Below are 21,237 nucleotides of genomic sequence, written 5' to 3'. Positions count from 1 at the left end.
TGCCATTGCACTCCAGTCTGGGTCACAGAGTGAGACTCCGCCTCAAAAAAAAAAAAAAAAGAAACAGAAAAAGAAAAGAAATTGATATTTTAAAACCAGTAAGAGAGTTTGATTTGCAACCAAAAAAAAAAAAAAGTTTAACCAATAGGAGGTTATTTTGTTTTAAGAGCAGAAAAAATAGGATGAAAATAAATCAGATAGGTAGCTACCTATTTGACACATTCCTCCAGCTTACCCTGAATAAACCTGCCCAAGTATGTCCACTATCCATCCATCCCCTGAAAGGGACTGAGGAAGATCTATTATCTAGACAAATTCTTCTGGGACATAATATTTGGACATTTTAAACTTCCCCATAATCTGTCATGCATTTTCTGTTTGATTCATCATTGATCGACAAGCCAATTACTGTTCTTACCTACCATTTTATATTCAGGGACATTTAGTTCTTTTTTTCTTTTTTTCTTTTTTTGGTGAGACGAAGTGTCAATCTGTCACCCAGGCTGGAGTGCAGTGGCGTGATCTCAGCTCACTGCAACCTCCACCTCCCAAGTTCTCATAAATGTTTTCTAGAGTTTTTTGGAACCCCAAATTTAATATGACATTCAGACCAAGATGCAATAAACAAACATTTATTGATCACAAAAAAAAGAGAGAAGGCTAGGTGCAGTGGCTCACACCTGTAATCCCAGCACTTTGGGAGGCCGAGGTAGGTGGATCACTTGATCTGCCAGAAGTTTGGGGCCAGAAGTTTGGGACCAGCCTGGGCAACATGGCAAAAACCAGTCTCTACTAAAAATACAAAAAGTTAGCTTGGAGTGGTGGTGTGTGCCTGTAATCCCAGCTACTCAGGAGGGTGAGGCTGGAGGATCACTTGAGCCTTGGAGGTGGAGGTTGCAGTGAGCCAAGATTGCGCCACTGCGCTCCAGCCTGGGTGACAGATCGAGACTCTGTCTCAAAAAATAAGAAATGAAAGAGAGAGAGAAGGAAGAGAGGCCAGATGAAGTGCTGGAGGCTTCTGAAGTGGTACGTAAGAACCAGGAATGGAGAATGTGTAGTTAGGGACAGGAAGAGAAAAATCCTAACCATAGTGTCTTTATTTATTTATTTATTTATTTATTTGTTTTTTGAGATGGAGTCTCACTCTGTTGCCCAGGCTGGAGTGCAGAGGCACAATCATGGCTCACTGCAACCTCTGCCTCCCAGGTTCAAGCCATCCTCCTGCCTCAGACCCTCTAGTAGCTGGGATTACAGGCACGTGCCACCATGCCCGGCTATTTTCTGTATTTTTAGTAGAGATGGAGTTTCGCCATTTTGGCCAAGGTGGTCTCAAACTCCTGACCTCGGGTGATCCACCCGCCTCAGCCTCCCAAAGTGCTAGGATTACAGGCATGAGCCACTGCCCCCACCGATGGTGCCTTTAAACAGTACTCTTGATTGAAGGTGACAGAAATTCAAATTAGCCTAAACCATCATGTATTGGCCCATGAATCTAAAATGTCCAGTGGCAGAGCTGGCTTTGGTCATAGTCCAGGAGCTCAATGGTCTGTGTCACTTCGTTCTACTTTCTCTTTGTTGGTGTCATTTCAACAGGTTATTCTCTGGCAGAGGCAAAGGTGACACCCAACACTCCTGCCTCTATCCTACCTAGCAACCCCAAGGCAATACACTCTGTCTTGTCCAATAGCTGCAGCAGATGTCTTGGGTTTGAGCCTCATTGGCCCTTCTGAGTGTCACATGACCACACTCGAACCAATCAGTGAGACTGGCGAGGCTGGGTGAACCGTCTTGAATGGCTAGACGTGGGTCTTAACACCCACCCCTGCAGCCAGCCCCACTGAGAGGGCTGAGGGCGGGTGAGTCAATGGTTCCCCAAAGGGAATTTAGGGTACTGTTTCTGAAAAAATGGACAATGAAGGCTGAGTGGAAACAGCAGTCATGGAAAGCACACAACAGACAAGTGCCTTTCTCTCTGCCTCTGCCACTCAAGGCCGCCTTAAGTTCCTCCAGTGTGCTAATTGTTCCCCCGGGTCTTTTGAACATGTTGTTCTGTGTTTTTTGAATGCTCTTCCATACCTGTGCCTAAGTAACACCTGCTTATCCTTCAGCTGTCAGCCCCAACATCATCTTCTCAGGGAAGCTGTAGCACTTGTATTTTCCAAAAGTGGCCACAATTATTCATTCATGAGTAGATGCTCAATAATATCTTTTGAATGAACGCATGCATGAATAAAAGGTTAAAATGTAAACAAAGTGATCTTACACTCTTATTGAGAAGGGTGGCCTGTGTTCCCTTCCGTTGAATCCAGATGAGCTTGAGGCTACTGTGGAACTGACATGGTGTGACTTTTTTTTTTTTTTTTTTGAGATGGAGTTTCACTCTTGTCACCCAGGCTGGAATGCAATGACGCAATCTCGGCTCACTGCAACCTCCACTTCCCGGGTTCAAGCGATTTTCCTGCCTCAGCCTCCCAAGTAGCTGGGATTACAGGCGCATGCCACTACACCCAGCTAATTTTTGTATTTTTAGTAGAGACGGGGTTTCACCATGTTGGCCAGGCTGGTCTCTAACTCCAGACCTCAGGTGATCCATCCGCCTCAGCCTCCCAAGGTGCTGTGATTATAGGTTTGAGCCACTGCACCTGGCCAATAATATCTTTTGAATGAATGAATGCATTAATGAAAGGTTAAAACGCAAACAAGGTGACTTTGACACTCCTATTGTGAAGGGTGGTCTGTGTTCCCTTCCCTTGAATCCAGACAAGCTTGAGGCTACTGTGGAAGTGACATGGTGTGACTTCTGAAACTGGTCATAAAAGGTGAAAACCTGGCCGGACATCGTGGCTCACACCTGTAATCTCAGCATTTTGGAAAGATGAGGCAGGAGGATCACTTGAGACCAGGAGTTCAAGACCATGGAGGAGTGGAGTGGACTGGGCTGTGACCTGCCAAGGGCAACAAGCAAGACCCTGTCTCTCTCTCTCTCTTTTTTTTTTTAATAAAGATGCCAGCCTGGCCAACATGGCAAACCTAGCCTCTACTGAAAATACAATAATTAGCCAGGCGTGGTGGTGCTCACTTGTAGTCCCAGCTACTCAGGAGGCTGAGGCACAAGAATCACTTGAACCCAGGAGGTGGAGGTGGCAGTGAGCCAAGATCATGCCCATGCACACCAGCCTGGGTGACAGTGAGACTTTGTCTCAATTGAAAAAAAAAAAAAAAGATATGAAAAGCTCCCACTTGGCTCTCTTAGGATGCTCCATCTTGGAACCCAACCACCATGCCATAAGGAAGCTCAAGCAGCCCCTGGAGGGGGCCCCCATAGAGAAGAACTGGGATCCCTGCCCACAGCCCTGGCTGAGTTCCCACCTGACAGCAAATACCAAATTGCCAGCCATGTGACTGAGCCATCCACAAAGTGGACCCACAAAGTGGGTCTTCCAGAATCTTGATAACATTGTACTCAGTGACAAAAGCCAGACACAATAGGCCACGTAGTGTATATTCCATTTGAAGTGTCTAGAGCAGACAGATCTATAAAGACAGAAGATAGATGAGTGTTTCCAGGGACTAGGGGAAGAGGGAATAGAAGAGACTGCTAATGGTATATGTTCTGTTGTTGTTGTTCTTGTCGTTGTTGTTTAGAAACAGGGTCTCATTCTGTCACCCAGGCTGGAGTGCAATGGTGCGATCATAACTCACTGCAGCCTGGAACTCTCGGGCTCAATTGATCCCCCTGCCTCAGCCTCCCGAGTAGCTGGGACCACAGGTGTGCGCCACCACATCCAGATAAGTATAGGATTTCTTTTTAGGGAAAAGGAAATATCGTGGAATTAGATAGCAATAGTTGTACAATCCTGTGAATATACTAAAAAACATGGAATTGTATGGTTTCACATGGTGAAATTTATGGCATGTGAATTATATCTCAGAGACAACCAAAAAAAAAGTGGGTCCTCCGGCCCCTGTCAAGCTGCCCCATGTTGAGCATGGCATGTGGAACACAGACTTGCTGTCCAGGCCACATCCTGCCCAAATTGCAGATTTGGGGGTGAAATCAATGATTGTTGTTATTTTAAGCCACTAAGTTTTAGGACAGTTTGTTGCATAGAAACACATGCTGTCCAACCTGGCTAACTTTGTGAAACCTCATCTCTACTGAAAACACAAAAATTAGCCAGGTGTGGTGGCACACGCCTGTAATCCCAGCTGCTTGGGAGGCTGAGGCATGAGAATCGCTTGAACCTGGGAGGCAGAAGTTGCAGTGAGCCGAGATGGTTCCACTGCACTCCACTAAAAATACAAAAATTAGCCAGGTGTGTTGGCACATGCCTGTAACCTCAGCTACTTGGGAGGCTGAGGCATGAGAATTGCTTGAACCTGGGAGGTGGAAGTTGCAGTCAGATGAGACGGTGCCACTGCACTCCAACCTGGGCAACAGAGCAAGACGCCATCTCAAAAAAAAAAAAAAAAAAAAAAAAGGAAAGAAAAAAGAAAAAGAAAGAAAGAAACACATGCTGATATGGAAGCCTTCCATAACCACCAACCTAGGCTAGGTTATGGCCCCTGTCTGTCTCAGAATCTCTGCATTTTTCATTATAGTATTTATCTGAGTTTGTAAATAAGTATTTGATGAATTGCTGCCCTTTCTCTTGGCCAGTGAGCTCTGTGTGAATAGGGACCATGTTTACTTTTTTGAGACAAAGTCTTGCTCTGTTGCACAGGCTAGAGTGCAGTGGTGTGATCTCAGCTCACTGCAACCTCCACTTCCTGGGTTCAAGCGATTCTCCTGCCTCAGCCTCCCAAGTTGCTAGGATTACAGGCATGTGCCACCACCATGCCCAGATAATTTTTGTATTGTTACTAGAGACGGGTTTTGTCATGTTGGCCAGGCTGGTCTCGAACTCCTGACCTCAAGCGATCCACCCACCTTTACCTCCGAAAGTGCTGAGATTACAGGCATGAGCCACCTCACCCAGCCAGGATTCTGTTTATTATATTTACTCTAGTATCCTTAGTGCCTGGTACATAGTAGATGCTCAATAATATCTTTCGAATGAATGAAAGGTTAAAATGCAAAGAGATTTAGGGTCCAAGTGGAGGGTTCCTAGGGTCTTCCTAGTTGAGTAGGAGACAGAGTGACCAAAGAGCAGGTGGAAGATGGAGGTGAGGTAGAGGATTTGCGGAGAATGGAGAACATCTGGGAAGGGGAGAGGAAGGATGAGGAATTTGACAAGAGAAAACTGGAGCATAAATATGTTCTTACACACCTAATCCAGGCCGTCTGGTGTTGAGGCGACAAGAATGGAGACCATGGAGGAGTGGAGTGGACTGGGCTGTGACCTGCCAAGGGGGGAATGGTGAGGAAATAGCCACTTTTGTGTGTGTGTGTGTGTGTGTGTGTGTGTGTGTGTGTGACAGGGTCTAGCTTTGTCCCCCAGGCTGGAGTGTAGTGGCATGATCTCGGCTCACAGCAACCTTAGTCTCCTGGGCTCAAGTGATCCTCCCACCTCAGCCTCCCAAGTAGCTGGAACTACAGGTGGGTATCACCATGGTCAGCTAATTTTTGTAATTTTTGTACAGATGGGGTTTCGCCATGTTGCCCAGGGTGGTCTTGAACTCCTGAGCTCAGGTGATCTGCCCACCTCAGCCTCCCAGAGTGCTCAGATTACAAGCATGAGCCACTACGCCCAGCCCACTTGTCGAGTGCCTATTATGTCCTAGGCACTGTGCTAAGTTGTTGCATGCATTAGTTCATTTTATTTATTTATTTATTTATTTAATTTTATTTAACTTTTTAAAATTTTATTTATTTATTTAACTTAACTAAGTGCTCTTCATGCATTAGTTCATTTTATTTATTTATTTATTTAATTTTTTTGAGACAGAGTTTCACTCCTGTTTCCCAGGCTGGAGTGCAATGGCGCCATCTTGGCTCACTTCAACCTCCCAAGTTCAAGTGATTCTCCTGCCTCAGCCTCCCAAGTAGCTGGGATTACAGGCACCCGCCACCACACCTGGCTAATTTTTGTATTTTTAGTAGAGATTTAGTAGAGTAAAGTGCTGGGATTACAGGCATGAGCCACTGCGCCCGGCCCATCTTATTATTATTATTATCATTATTATTATTATTATTAGTTTTTGAGATGGAGTCTAGCTCTGTCACTCAGGCTGGAGTGCAGTGGCACAATCTCAGCTCACTGCAACCTCCACCTCCTGGGTTCAAGCGATTCTCTTGCCCCAGACTCCCGAGTAGCTGGGACTACAGGTGCAAGCCACCACACCTGGCTAATTTTTGTATTTTTAGTAGAGATGGGCTTTCGCCATGTTGGCCAGGCTGATCTCGAACTCCTGACCTCAGGTAATCCACCCGCCTCGGCCTCCGAAAGTACTGGGATTACAGATGTGAGCCACCGCACTTGGCCCATTAGTTCATTTTAGCCACGATAATATCCCAGGAGTTAGGTACTATTATGGCCTCCTTTTAATAGCTGTAGAAATGGAGGCTCAAGGACGTGTGTGGTGGCTCACACCTGTAATCCCAGCACTTTGGGAGGCCAAAATGGGCGTATTACTTGAGGTCAGAAATTTGAGACCAGCCTGGCCAACATGGCAAAACCCCATCTCTACAAAAATACAAACATTAGCTGGCATGGTGGTGCATGCCTGTAATCCCAGCTGGTCGGGGGGCCAAGGCAGGATAATCACTTGAAACCAGGAGGCAGAGGTTGTAGCAAGCCAAGATTGCACCACTGCACTCCAGCCTGCACAACAGACGGAGACTCCAACAAAGAAAGAGAGAGAGAGAGAGAGAGAGAGGGAGAGAGAGAGAGAGAGAGAGAGAGAGAGAAGGGGAGGGGAGGGGAGGAGAGGGGAAAGGGAAAGAAAGAATGAAAGAAATGGAAGCTCAGAGAGGTGCTTTTTTTTTTTTTTTTTTTTTTTTTTTGCCCAAGGCCACACAGGTACCCAGGATTCACCATCCAGTTCAGTGTAACAACAGAGCTTGCGCAGATAACCAGGATGCTGCAGTGGGGCTCTAGGTGGAAAATCAAAGCTTCAAGATCAGGGACATGTGTGTAAGAATCTTCTCACGAACCAGTGCAGCAGGGAGGGTCCAGTCATGGAACCAGGTGCCACCTCACCTGGCTGAGTTCAAGATTGGCTCTAACCCAAATCACCTGCAAGACCTTGAGCAACATACTTAACCCTTCTCTGCTTCAATTTTATTTTTGTTACATTGATCAAAAGTCAGAAAGGAAAGGAAGTCCTCATTGGTACAGAGGTTAGGAAAATTGGAAGAGATTTTGGAGAGGGTATCAGGTTTATCCTACATTCTTTATCAGTATGAAAAAGTCCTCCTTTGGGCTTTTTGTTTGTTTTGATTTTTGTTTTTTGTTTTTGGGGTTTTTTTGAGACAGAGTCTTGCTCTGTCGTCCAGGCTGGAGTGCAGTGGTGTGATCTCGGCTCACTGCAGCCTCCGCCTCCCAGGTTCCAGCAATTCTCCTGCCTCAGCCTCCTGAGTAGCTCGGACTACAGGCGCCCACCACCATGCCCAGCTAATTTTTGTATTTTTAGTAGAGACAGGGTTTTGCCATGTTGGCCGTGCTGGTGTCGAACTCCTGACCTCAGGTGATCCACCCACCTCGGCCTCCCAAAGTGCTGGAATTACAGCGTTGAGCTAGCCAAAAAAGTCTTCACTTGGTTAAGCACAGTGGCTCACACCTGTAATCTCAGAACTTTGGGAGGACAAGGTGGGAGGATCACTTGAGGCCAGGAGTTCAATACCACCTTGGGTAACATAACAACAATTTGTCTCTACAAAACATTAAAAAATAAAAAAAAATTAGCCAGGTGTTGTAATGGTATGCACCTGTAGTCCCAGCCACTCAGGGAGGTTGAGGTGGGAGAATCGCTTGAGCCCAGGAATTCAAGGCTACAGTGAGCTATGATTGTACCACTGCACTCTAGCCTGGGCGACAGAGCAAGACCCTGTCTAAAAAAAAAAAAAAAAAGGCCAGGCACAGTGGCTCACGCCTGTAATCCCAGCACTTTGAGAGGCTGAGGCGGGTGGATCACTTGAGGTCAGGAGTTTGAGACCAGCCTGGCCAACATAGTGAAACCCTATCTCTACTAAAAATACAAAAAATTAGCCGGGCGTGGTGGTGGGTGCCTGTAGTCCCAGCTACACAGGAGGCTGAGGCAGGAGAATCACTTGTACCCGGAAGGTGGAGGTTGCAGTGAGCCAAGATCACGCCATTGCACTCCAGCCTAGGCAAGAAGAGCGAAACTGCATCTAAAAAAAACAAAACAAAACAAAACAAAAAACTCTTCACGCTAGGATCTGTGAGTTCATAGAACAACTACACATCATAGATTTGTCTAGTCCAGCCCAAGTATCAAATACTCTGTCTACTTGCTGGACAGATGAAACTAAAGGACCTTGAACCGGGCATCAGACTGTTTTTGCATCTGGCCAAGTCTCTTTCCAGCTGTTTGACCTTGGGCAGTTCCCTTTAACTCCCTAAGGCTTGCTTTCTTCATCTTAAAATCAGGATGACAGTAGCGTCTACCTCTTGAGATCGCATGAGAAATAAATGCAATGATGCATGAATAATGTTTCATACTGTATCTAGTATAGGGTGAGTACTTCTTCAAAAATAACAGCCACACCTTTTCCTAGGATTGCATGCAATGCAATAATATTGCAAATAAAGGCGGTTGTTGTTTTCTTCCTTAATAAATCAGGAGAGAATTAGGATTCTTTTGGGATTCAGACTAATCTCTTTGAACCAGCAGTTTGGATTTGGTTGCCATAGTGTCCTGGGCCATGAATGGCTGATAGAGAGACATGTCATATTTTCAACAGTTGCCTTGACTTGTCTGATGAGATGCCGTTTCTATTAAGTAGCTGTCTCCAATTTGTCAAATTCCATCTGTGGCTTTCCCCAACCCTTATTTTCCAACAGCCTCTCACTCCAGATCCTAAGAAAAGGCATATCTACCTGGAAGAAAAGAACTAAATCTTGGTAAAAGACATTTACCTTTTCTGAACTCAACCTTTAGTTTTTGTTCAACTGAGTTCCCCTGACAAAATGCATTTCAGCAAGATTTACTTCCAGAATTTCTTTATTTCTAATGCTTTTAGTAAAGAAGGCATTGAATGAATTTATTGCTCATCCCTCTGAAAGTGACCTGAGAATGTCAATGTACCTGTAGGATTTATTTTACTTCCTCTAAAGGACTGACAGTAATATCCAGCACCTTCTCCCCACTAAAAACATTCCACTTTGAGGCCAGGTGCAGTGGCTCATGCCTGTAAGCCCAGCAATTTGGGATGCCAAGGCGGGAGGATCGCTTGAGCTCAGGAGTTTGAGACCAGTCTGGGCAACATAGCGAGACCCCATCTCGATTAAAGAAAAAAAGTCCACTTTGAAACCTCTGGGCAGAGTACAGTGGTTCACACCTACAATCCCAACAATTTGGTAGGCTGAGGCAGGAGGATCGCTTGAGGTCAGGAGCTTGAGACCAGCCTGGACAACATAGTGAGACCTTGTCTCTACAAAAAAAAAAAAAAAAAAAAAAAATTTAATGAAACTTCTCACGTGACAATTTTAATCATGAGAACTATGTACATGCCACAGTCTGGAACTTGGGATCTCAAATGGTCATGGATTCCGTGTTCTCAGTCCCCATACAGAAGGGAGGAGGGCTGGCCTTTGGACTCCCCCAAATCTGGGTTTGAATCCCAGCTCCACCACTTTAAGTCTGGTTGCTCTGGGCCAGTTATTTAATGTTCTCTAAACATCAGTTTCGTCTGTGAGATGAGCTACCTTGCAGGACTTCATTCGGTCCTTCTACAAATATTTGTTCTACCGGAGCAGAGCGGGATAACAAGGCATCTGTCCTGTAAAGCAGTCCATTGGGCACCCAATGTGAAACAGAGCCTCAGCCCCACATAGGCTGCAATGCCACAGTGTGGTCCAGGGTCAGGGAATTCTGGGGAGCTCTGAGGGTGCCTACATTCCTGCTGTGCTCCTGGCACACATTGAGGAGAACACCCTCTGCTCTGAACTTACTGAGTGATGAGTCACCCTTGAGCACCTGAGGAAGTGGAGCAAGTAGACCACAGGCAGCCCGGACCTGCCCCTGGTTTCTACAATTGAGTCACAGCCTCCCTGGAAGACTTGAAAGAGAGATCAATTCGATCAAGGCTCCTGGGCTGGATCAAAGCCTAGGAAGTGGGGGAAAGGGAGGAGGAAGTTGGGCTTCTCCACGGTCCCAGCAAAGGCCTCAGCCTACAAATATTCTACAGATATTTGAAGAAGGACTGAATGAAGTCCCGCGAGGTAGCTTATCTCACGGATGTAACTGACATTTAGAGAACGTTAAGTAACTGGTCCAGAGCAACCAGACCTGCAGTGGTGGAGCTGGGATTCGAACCCAGATTTGGGGGAGTCCAAAGGCCAGCCCTCCTCCCTTCTGTATGGGGACTGAGAACAAGGAATCCAAGATTATGTGAGATCCCAAGTTCCAGACTGTGGCATGTACATAGTTCTCATGTTTAAAATTGTCATGGGGAAGCCGGGCGCTGTGGCTCATGGCTGTAATCCCAGCACTTTGGGAGGCAGAGATGAGCGGATCACTTGAAGTCAGGAGTTCAAGACCAGCCTGGCCAACATGGCGAGACCCCATCTCTACTAAAATATATAAAAATTAGCCAGGCGTGGTGGTGAGCACCTGTAATCTCAGCTACTCGAGAGGCTGAGATGAGAATCACTTGAACCTGGGAGGCGGAAGTGGCAGTGAGCTGAGATCGCACCATTGCACTCCAGCCTGGGTGACAGAGTGAGACTCCGTCTCAAAAAAAAAAATTGTCATGTGGGAAGTTTCATTTTTTAAAAAAATGTTTTCATAGAAACAAGGTCCTACTATGATGCTCAGGCTGGTCTCAAACTTGCGGCCTACAAAGGCCTCAGCTTAATCCCTCAGCAAGCTCTGCCATTGAGGCGATCCTACAGAATTGTCCCAAACTGGGGTGAGAGGGCTGGAACTTGATACCCCAGCATGGACCAGGCATCGGAAGCGGCCTCCCCTCGAGCCAGGGGTATGACCTTGGACCTGGGAGAAGGGCATTGATGATGCGCCTCTGTTGGAAGCTTCCTTTATCTCTATGCCCCTCCCTCTTCTCAGACCTTCCACCCCCCAAGATATATTTGAGAAGAAGAATCGAATTAGCCAGGAAAGCTTTAGGAAGAAATGACATTTAAACAGACCTGGAGACCAGGCACGGTGGCTCATGCCTGTAATCCCAGCACTTTGGGAGGCTGAGGCAAGTGGATCGCTTGAGCCCAGGAGTTTGAGACCAGCCTGGCCAACATGGTGAAACCGCATCTCTACTAAAAATACGAAAAATTAGCCAGGTGCAGTGGCGCACACCTGTAGTCCCAGCTACTCGGGAGGCTGAGGCAGGAGAATGGCGTGAACCTGGGAGGCGGGGCTTGCGGTGAGCCGAGATCGCACCACTGCACTCCAGCCTGGGCAACAGAGCGAGACTCCGTCTCAACAACAACAACAACGACAACAAAAAGGTAGACTGAGACCTGGAGAATGAGCAGAAATTAACCAGAACAGGAGGAAGTTTCCAGGCTGGGGGATGGGCACATGCAAAGGCCCAGTAGAGAGGGGGCTGGGGGAGAGAAAAGAAGAGAGGAGGGCGAGGGAGAAGAAAGAGGAGGAGGGGGAGGAGATAGAAGGGGAGGAGGTTGAGGAGGAGGAGGAGGAGGGCTGGGAGGAGGAGGGAGGAGGAGGAGGGCTGGGTGGAGGAAGGAGGAGGAGGAAGAAGATGAAAGAGGAGGAGGGGGATTGGGGAGCAGAAGAAGAGAAAGGAGGAGAAGGAAGAGAGAGAGTTTGGGGGAGAGAAGGAGGGCAGGGGGAGAACAGAGAAGTGTCTGCAGTGAAACTGAAACAACCGAAAACGGCTGAGCAACGTTGGGTGAGTGGAGCAGAACTGGGGTCAAGTTGCACTGAATCAGCCATTTACTCAGAAGCAACTTCAACCCTCCAAACCTCAGTTTCCATCTGTAAAACAGGCATGATCACATCTGTCTCTCAGCTGTCTTCAGGATGCCATGAAACGACACACACACAATAAGGGCACCATCAATGTGAGTTGCTCTTTTTTATTATTATTGGCTATAGCTGAAAAAAATAATGGTTAATCTGTTAATAATATACCTGTGGCCTAGAAAAAGTATGAAAAAGAACTCAAGAGTGGACAAATGTTTTCTTCAAGTGCCGGGTAAAATATTTTAAGTGAGTTCTGTTGCAGCTTCTCAATTCCTCTGTTGCCGTGTAAAAGCGCCCATAGACAATGCATTAAGAAACAGGCAGGCGGCCAGATGCGGTGGCTCACGCCTGTAATTAGTCCCAGCACTTTGGGAGGCTGAGGTGGGCAGAATGCTTGAATCTAGGAGTTCAAGACCAGTCTGAGCAACATGGCGAAACCCTATCTCTACAAAAAATACAAAAAATTAGCTGGGCATGGTGGCATGCACAAGTAGTCCCAGCTACTTGGGAGGATGAGATGGGAGGATTGCCTGAGCCAGGGGAGGTTGAAGCTGCAGTGACCCCTTATCATGCCACTGCACTCCAGCCTGGGTGAGAGTGAGAACCTGTCTCAAAAATAAAAAAAAAAAGTGGGGGGCATGGCTGTATTCTAATAAGATTACAGGCTGGGCATAGTGGCTCATGCCTGTAATCCCAGCATTTGGGAGGCTGAGGTGGGAGAATTTGTTTGAGACCAGGAGTTCAAGACTAGCCTGGGCAACATAGCGAGACTCTGCTTCTACAGAAAATAAAAGAAGTAGCCAGGTGTGATGACACACACCTGTAGTCCCAGCTACTCAGGAGGCTGAGGTGGGAGGATCCCTTAGACTGGGATGTTGAGGCTGCAGTGAGCTGTGACTGCACCACTGCAGCCCAACTTGGGCGAAAGAGTTAACCCCTGTCTGGAAAAAGAAAAAAAAAGAAAAACAAAAGATTTTACATTTCTACAAACATTTTATATTTCTACGGAAAAAAAAAGAGAGAGAAAAAAAATGTGCACCTCTCGCATGTCACACATGGATTACCACTCGCTCCCACTATTTGTTGGTCCAGCCACATTTCCAGAATTGTGTGGGTGCCTGAAGGGTCAAAAGGACTCCTATAGGCAGCCTATGGGGCATGGTGCTAGACGGGCCCTCAACAACGAGCAAGAGATACTCAAGACAGTGAAGAGGAGGGGCTATTGGGCTGTACTTGCCCACAGCTGGTTGTGCACAGTAATGCATGTACATAGTTAAAATTTAAAATTAGGCTGGGCATGGTGGCTCACACCTGTAATCCCAGCACTTTGGGAGGCCGAGACAGGAGGATCACTTGAGGTCAGGAGTTCAAAACCAGCCTGGCCAACATGGTGAAACCCTGTCTCTACTAAAAATACAAAAATTAGCCAGGCATGATGGTGTGCACCTGTAATCCCAGCTGCTCAGGAGGCTGAGGCACTAGAATTGCTTGAACCTGGGAGGCAGAGGTTGCAATGAGCCCAGATTGTGCCACTGCACTCCAGCCTGGGCAATAGAGCAAGTCTCAAATAAATTAATTAATTAATAAATTAAAATAAGTCTATGGACAAAAGTAAGGCTGGGTGTGGTGTTTTATGCCCGCAACCCCAGCCCTTTGGGAGTTCGAGGCAGGAGGATTGCTTGAGCCCAAGAATTTGAGATCAGCTTGAGCAACATGGTGAGACCCCATCTCTACAAAAAATAAAAATAGCTGGGCGTGGCGGCACGTGCCTGTGGTCCCAGCTACTCGGGAGGCTGAAGGATCAGTTGAGCCTGGAGGTCGAGGCTGTAGTGAGCTATGATGGTGCTATTGCATTCCAGCCTGGGCAACAGAGACTGTCTCAAAAAGAAAAAAAAAAGTAAGTCTCCATTGAACACTGACCCTCAATCACCAAGTCCTCACCAGAGGACATTTTTTATTTTTTTGAAACACAGTTTCACTATGTTGCCCAGACTGGAGTGCAGTGGTGTGATCACTACTCACTGCAACCTGGACCTCCCAGGCTCTGCAGGTCTTCTCACCTTAGCCTCTGGAGTAGCTGGGACTACATGTTCACTCCTACATGCCTGTCTAATTTTTGTAATTTTTTTTTTTGTAGAGATGGGGTTTCACCATGTTGCCCAGGCCGGTCTCAAACTTCTGGGTTCAAGCGTTCATCCCGCTTTGGCCTCATAAACTGTGGGGATTATAGGCATAAGCCACTGTGCCTGGCTACAAGTTCTTTTTTTGTGTGTGTGTGTGATGGACTTTAGCTCTTGTTGCCCAGGCTGGAGTGCAGTGAAACGATCTCGGCTCACTGCAACCTCTGCTGCCCGGGTTCAAGTGATTCTCCTGCCTCGGCCTCCTGGGTAGCTGGGATTACAGGCATGTGCCACCACACCTGGCTAATTTTCCTGGGTAGCTGGGATTATAGGCATGCTCCATCATGCCTGGCTAATTTTTATATTTTTAGTAGAGACGGGGTTTCACCATGTTGCTCAGGCTGATCTCAAACTCCTGACCTCAAATGATCCACGCTCCTCGGCCCCCCAAAGTGCTGGGATTACAGACGTGAGCCACCGCGCCCGGTCTACAAGTTTTTACTTCACTTGGGCAAACACCTAGTTTTGGGATTACTGGGCCAAGTGTACCTATGACTTAATAAGCAATTGCCAAACTGCTTTCCAAAGTGACTATACCACTTTGTCTTCCCACCAGCAGTACATGTGTGTTTGCCAACAGTATTGTCAGTAGTCTTTATTTTAGCCTTTCTGAAAGGTGTGCATAGTTTTTTCTACTATCAACAGTGAATGAATATTCTTATACTTATATCCTTTGTAAGTAGGTGTGATTATATCTGTAAGATACATTCTTAGAAGTAGATTTGATGAGTCAAAGGGTGTGAAAATCTGATTAGATATTGACAAACTGCCTTCTGGATGGTGGTGTTGATTGCCTACCTACCAATTATGTATGGCAGTGCCTGTTTCGACATATCCCCAGCAATTCAGTGTGTTACTCAATGTCAGTGCATGTTTTTAATGTATGTATAAAGGTATTTATTTTTTCAGAGATGGGGTCTTGCTCTGCTGCCCAGGCTGGAGTCCACTGGTGCAGTCATAGCTCACTACAGCCTTGAACTCCTGGACTCCAGCAATCTACCTGCCTCAGCCTCCTGAGCAGCTAGGAACACAGGCGTGTGCCACCATGCCCAGCTACTTTTTTTTTTTTTTTAAAGACATGGGTTCTTGATTTGTTGGTTTGGCTGGTCTCAAACTCCTGGCTTCAACTGATCCTGTCGCTTCAGCCTCTCAAAGTGCTGGGATTACAGGCATGAAGTGCTGTGCCTGGTCATTAGTACATGTTTTTTGTTTGTTTGTGAGACAGAGTCTTTCTCTGTCGCCCAGGTTGGAGTGCAGTGGCGCATTCTCAGCTCACTGAAACCTCTGCCTCCCAGGTTCAAGTGTTTCTCATGCCACAGCCTCCCAAGTAGCTGGGATTACAGGTGTGTGCCACCACACCCAAATAATTTTTTGTATTTTTAGTAGAGACAGGGTTTCACTATGTTGACCAAGCTGGTCTTGAACTCCTCCTGGCCTCAAGCAATCCGCCTGTCTCAGCCTCCCAAAGTGCTGGGATGACAGCCATGAGCCACCACACCTGGCCAGTATGTTTTTAAATACAATTTTACTTGAGACAATTGCATGTAAGTATCCATCTCATAGGGTTGTTAGTGAATACTTAATGTAAAGCTTTTACAGCAGTCGTTGCCATACAGAGAGTATAATGAATGTTAGCTACCGTATGATTACCACTGCCAATCAGTCAATCACATTATTATTTGCCTCTCTCTCTGAGTTCCTCATCAACATATTCAGGAGTTTTTTGGATATAAACTTTCTCAAACCGTGTTTTTGCTCTGCTCGCACATCAACACACCAATAATCAACACAGAATACTTCTGTGGACCCCAGAAATGTGTGGGGAAATCCCCCCACCAGCAAGCACACAATTTTTTTTTTTAGGTTTAGCCTCACTCTGTCACCCATAGCATGATCTCTGCTCACTGCAACCTCTGCTTCCCAGGTTCAAGCGATTCTCCTGGCTCAGCCTCTTGAGTAGCTGGGATTATAGGTGCATGCCACCACACCCAGCTATTTTTTGTATTTTTAGTGGAGACAAGGTTTCACCATGTCACCAGGCTAGTGTGGAACTCTTGACCTCAAGTGATCCACCCACCTTTGCCTCCCAAAATGCTGGGATTACAGACTTGAGCCATTGCGCCTGGCCAGCAAACAATCATTTCTGCAGCTGATGCCAGCTGGGTGTCCTTCAATTTAAGTCTGACATCTTCGACCTGAAAATAGTGTCATTTCCCACAGGGTGAGAGCTCAGTCCCCAAGACTGCCCTCCTTCAGACACCAGTCGCAAGTCTGTCTGGGCCTCTGAAACTTCTGATGGACCGCCTTCAAGTTGGAGCTTCCACAACCCCCATTTTGGGTTCCATTAATTTGCTGGAGTGGCTCGAAGAATTCAGGGAAACTTAATTTTGTCTATACAGATGAAGTGACACATAGGGCAAAGTATAGGGGAAGGGGTGTGGAGCTTCCATGCTTTCCCTGAATGCAACACCCTTCAAGAACCTCCATGTGTTCTGCTATCCAGAAGTTCTCCCAACCCAGTTCTCTTGGGTTTTTATGGGACACTTTATTACATAGGTGTGATTGAACACCGTATAGAAATGTGATTGGACAGGCCAGGCGTGGTGGCTCACGCCTGTATTCCCAGCACTTTGGGAGGCCAAGGTGGGCGGATCACCTGAGGTCGGGAGTTCAACACCAGCCTGACCAACATGGAGAAACCCCATCTCTACTAAAAATACAAAATTAGCTGGGTGTGGTTGTACATGCCTGTAATCCCAGCTACTTGGGAGGCTGAGGCAGGAGAATTGCTTGAGCCCAGGAGGCAGAGGTTGCGGTGAACCGAGATCGTGCCATTGCACTCCAACCTGGGCAACAAGAGTGGAACTCTGAAAAAAATTAGCCAGGCATGGTGGTGCACACCTGTAATCCCAGCTACTTGGGTGGTTGAGACGGGAGAATCGCTTGAACCCAGGAGGGAGAGGTTGCAGTGAACGGAGATTGTACCACTGCACTCCAGCCTGGGCGACAGAGCAAGACTCCGTTTAAAAAAAAAAAAAAAAGAAATCTGATTGGACAGAAAGTGCATGATCTAAACCCAGCAAAGGCTGTCTGCTCAGACTTTTCTTGGCCTCTCTGTGCAGCATTTCTTCCGTGAGGGTACCGGGCAGAACCCTTTCTGGAATGAGGGTCTTTTGACCCACAGTCAGATTAGAGTCCTGCTTGAGGCAGGTCAGAGGTGGACAGGAGAAGATCAGAGAGGGAGATTCTGTTTCCTGAGGGCTAAATGCCTCAACATTATAATGAGGAGAATGGGAGTTAGATGCCAGGCTCTCAACTGCCTCAGTCCCCGCCCTCCCTGCCGTCTCACTCAACTGGGCCTTCCGAGAGCGCTCGCTGATTGGTGGAGTCTCTGGTCGACATTCACCACCCACTCAACCGCAGAGCTCATAAACTGAGAGGGGCGGAAGTAGGCGGGGCGAGAGCTGTGCGCCTATTGGCTACAGACCACGCCGCAGGGTGAGTGGGGCGGAGCTGCGCGTGCAGAAACTCTATGGGGAGGACTAGCAAACAATCCGTTTAAACAAGTCTTGGAGGTGATGAGGATTCATGCTCAAGTTTGAGAACCGCAGGGTTAATAGGTGGTAACTACTAGCAGTTGGTACTTGAGGCTGCAGAGACAACGAAAAACTCAGCTGGCTAAAGTTAAGCACTAAGGTGCCAGCAGCACCCCACTGTCAGAATCCTACTGTTCTAAGGAATTAACTCATAGTTGTCTTTAAAACAACGAGGCCAGTGGGCGCAGTGGCTCATGCCTGTAATCCCAGTACTTTGGGAGGCTGAGGCGGGTGGATCATGAGGTCAGGAGATGGAGACCATCCTGGCCAACATAGTGAAACCCTGTCTCTACTAAAAATACAAAAATTAGCCAGTCGTGGTGTCGCACACCTGTAATCCCAGCTATTCGGGAGGCTGAGGCAGGAGAATTGCTTGAACCAGGGAGCCTGGAGATTGCAGTGAGCCGAGATCGTGCCACTGCACTCCAACCTGGCGACAGAGCGAGATTGTTTCAAAATAACAACAACGAAAAACCCAACACCTTTTCACTCCCTAAAGGGTTGTGGATTATCAAAGGTTTGTGTTTTTTTTTTTGGTTGGTTGGTTGGTTGGTTGTTTTAAACAGAGTCTCACTCTTTCGCCCAGGCTAGAGTGCAGTGGCACCATCTCAGCTCACTGCACCCTCCACCTCCCAGGTTCAAGTAATTCTTGTGCCTCAGCCTCCCAAGTTGCTGGGACTACAGGTGCGTGCCACCACACCCGGCTAATTTTTTGTATTTTTTTAGTAGAGAGGGGGATTTCACCTTGTTAGCCAGGATGGTCTCGATCTGCTGATCTCGTGATCCGCCCGCCTCAGCCTCCCAAAGTGCTGGGTTACAGGCATGAGCCACCATGCCCTGCCATCAAGGTTTTTACACAGTAACCCAACAGACTTTTTTTATGGAATGTAGTTGTTTTCTTTAATCATCTTTCTAGACCAGAGGTTGTTAGTGACAAGCAGAACCTGTGTGCAGTGGCAGACACTCTTGAAAATATATGAGAGACTGGGGCTTAAGTTCAGGTCTCAGTAAGCAACTATAATCCTATCCCCTGCCTTTTCCCCTCACTAAAGAATTATGTATTGGCCAGGCACGGTGGCTGACACCTGTAATCCCAACACTTTGGGAGGCTGAGGTGGGTGGATCACGAGGTCAGGAGATTGAGACCATCCTGGCCAACACAGTGAAACCCCGTCTCTACTAAAAATACAAAAAAGAATTAGTTGGGCGTGGTGGCACGTGCCTGTAGTCCCAACTACCCTGGAGGCTGAGGCAGGAGAATTGCTTGAACCTGGGAGGCAGAGGTTGCAGTGAGCTGAGATCGTGCCACTGCACTCCATCCTGGGTGAAAGAACGAGACTGTGTCTCAAAAAAATAAATAAATAAATAAAATAAAAAAGAATATGTATTAGACTACAGCCCCTGACAGTGATGATGATGTAGGAATAAACTTGAATTTGCTCAAATATATTAAGACTAAATCACTGCAACATGAGAACTATATGTTTTAGTATAAACATGGCTGGTGGTAGTGTAATTGTTTAATAATTTGTCACAATGTTTAGATTAAGAGCTGCTTGAGAGCTGTTTTTGTACCATTTATCTTTTCAACATTTCTTTTCAAAGTATGCCTAAGAATGACAAATTTACTCTGTAACTGAAGCCTTAATATTTTATATCGAACAGTTTTAAAGGACACCTTGGAAAAAAAGGGGGTATTAGGGCATTTAAAAGCAAGGATCCGAGCTGAAGTTTTCAATGCCCTAGATGATGACCGTGAACCCCGACCATCATTGTCTCATGAAAACCTTCTAATTAATGAATTAATTCGAGAGTATTTAGAATTCAACAAATATAAGTATACAGCATCTGTCCTCATAGCAGGTAAGTGGTTATTATTTATCACATAAAATCTGTTTCTCCCCTTTCCCCAATTCTCAGAAACTGTTTATCCTAGAAATCTAATTCCCTTACCAGATAGTGCCATCTGGGTGACTGGGACACAAAAATCACATGGGTTCTTTCTGTAGCTTAAACAGATTCTTACAAGAGAAAATACATAACTAAATAATGACTTAAACTAGGCATATACTTGGAAAAATCATCTATAATTCCTGTAACCGAGAATAAACAATTGTTGACGTTTTGTCCTGTTTGCCACCAGTTTTTTCCTGTGTATTAAGCTTTAAAAATATACGCTGATTAAGTATATTATTTGTTAAAAAATAGGCTGGGTAGGTGGCTCACACCTGTAATCTCAGTGCTTTGGGAGGCCGAGGCAAGATTACTTGAGCCCAGGAGTTCGCGACCAGCCTGGGCAACACAGGGAGACCCCATCTCTTGAAAAGAGTTTTTAAAATTAGCCATGCATGGTGGCACGTGTCTGTTGTCCTAGCTGAGGCTGAGCAGGGGTCGGGGAGGGGGTGATCATGTGAGCCCATTGCTCTGGGCTTTAGTGAGCCATGATCGCATCACTGCACTCCAGTCTGGGCAACAGAGAGAGACCCTGTCTCTTTTTTCTTTTTCCAGAGACAGAATCTCGCTCTGTTGCAAAGGCTGGACTGCAGTGGTGCGATCATGGCTTATTGCAACTTTCACCTCCTGGGCTCAAGCAGTCTTCCTGCGTCAGTCTCCCGAGTAGCTGGGACCACAGGTGCATGCCTCCATGCCCAGCTAAATTTTTTAATTATTTATAGAGATGAGCTCTCACTATGTTGCCCAGCCTGGTATTGAACTCCTGGGCTCAGGTGATCCACCTATCTCACACTCCCCAAATGCTGGGATTACAGGCATGAGCCACTGCACCCAACCCCTGTCTCTTTCTTTTTCTTTCTTTTTTTTTGAGACGGAGTCTCACTCTATTGTGATCTCAGCTCACTGCATCCTCCGCCTCCCGGGTTCAAGCAGTTCTCCTGCCTCAGCCTCCCGAGTACCTGGAACTACAGGTGTGTGCTACCAGGCCCGGAGAATTTTTGTATTTTTTAGTAGAGACGGGGTTTCACCATATTGGACAGGCTGGTCCAACTCCTGTCTCTTAAAAAAAAAAACCTGTCCCTGTCTATATATAGATATGTAGATATATGTCTATTTGTGTGTGTGTGTGTGTATCTATATAGATAGATAGATAGATAGATAGATAGATAGATAGATAGATAGAGATAAAACTTTGAAATATTACTACTATGTAGTGCTTAGGTACATTTACAAATGTATGTATCTAAAAGCATGGTATTTATAAAGGACTAGGCTGGTATATTAGGTTGTTTTTGGATTGCTATAAATAAACACCTGAGACTGGGTAATTTATGAAGAAAAGAGGTTTTTTTGTTTGTTTGTTTGTTTGTTTGTTTTGAGACAGAGTCTTGCTCTGTCACCCAGGCTGGAGTGTGGATTGATCTCGGCTCACTGCAACATCT

General features: G+C 46.4%; 1 protein-coding gene across 2 annotated transcripts in view; it reads left to right on the top strand.

Annotated features, from left to right (window-relative positions):
- The first annotated feature begins 1,431 nt into the window (after window positions 1-1,431).
- The window catches only part of LOC129394101 (centrosomal protein 20-like), a 36,503-nt gene continuing 16,697 nt past the window's right edge, over window positions 1,432-21,237 (top strand). The window contains exons 1-4 of one of the 2 annotated variants that reach the window (XM_063597582.1): window positions 1,432-5,360; window positions 15,158-15,790; window positions 19,508-19,705; window positions 20,695-20,766. In XM_063597582.1, the coding sequence (XP_063453652.1) occupies window positions 15,754-15,790; window positions 19,508-19,705; window positions 20,695-20,766 (307 nt within the window). In that variant the 5' untranslated portion in view covers window positions 1,432-5,360; window positions 15,158-15,753. The remainder of the gene's footprint in view (window positions 5,361-15,157; window positions 15,791-19,507; window positions 19,706-20,694; window positions 20,767-21,237) is intronic. The other variant, XM_055099307.2, reaches the window with a different exon arrangement.

Source organism: Pan paniscus, chromosome 18 (assembly GCF_029289425.2).
Source record: "Pan paniscus chromosome 18, NHGRI_mPanPan1-v2.0_pri, whole genome shotgun sequence".
NCBI classification, from domain to species: Eukaryota; Metazoa; Chordata; class Mammalia; order Primates; family Hominidae; genus Pan; species Pan paniscus.
The sequence above is the reverse complement of the archived record's forward strand: the minus strand, read 5'-3'. Positions and strand labels throughout refer to the sequence as shown.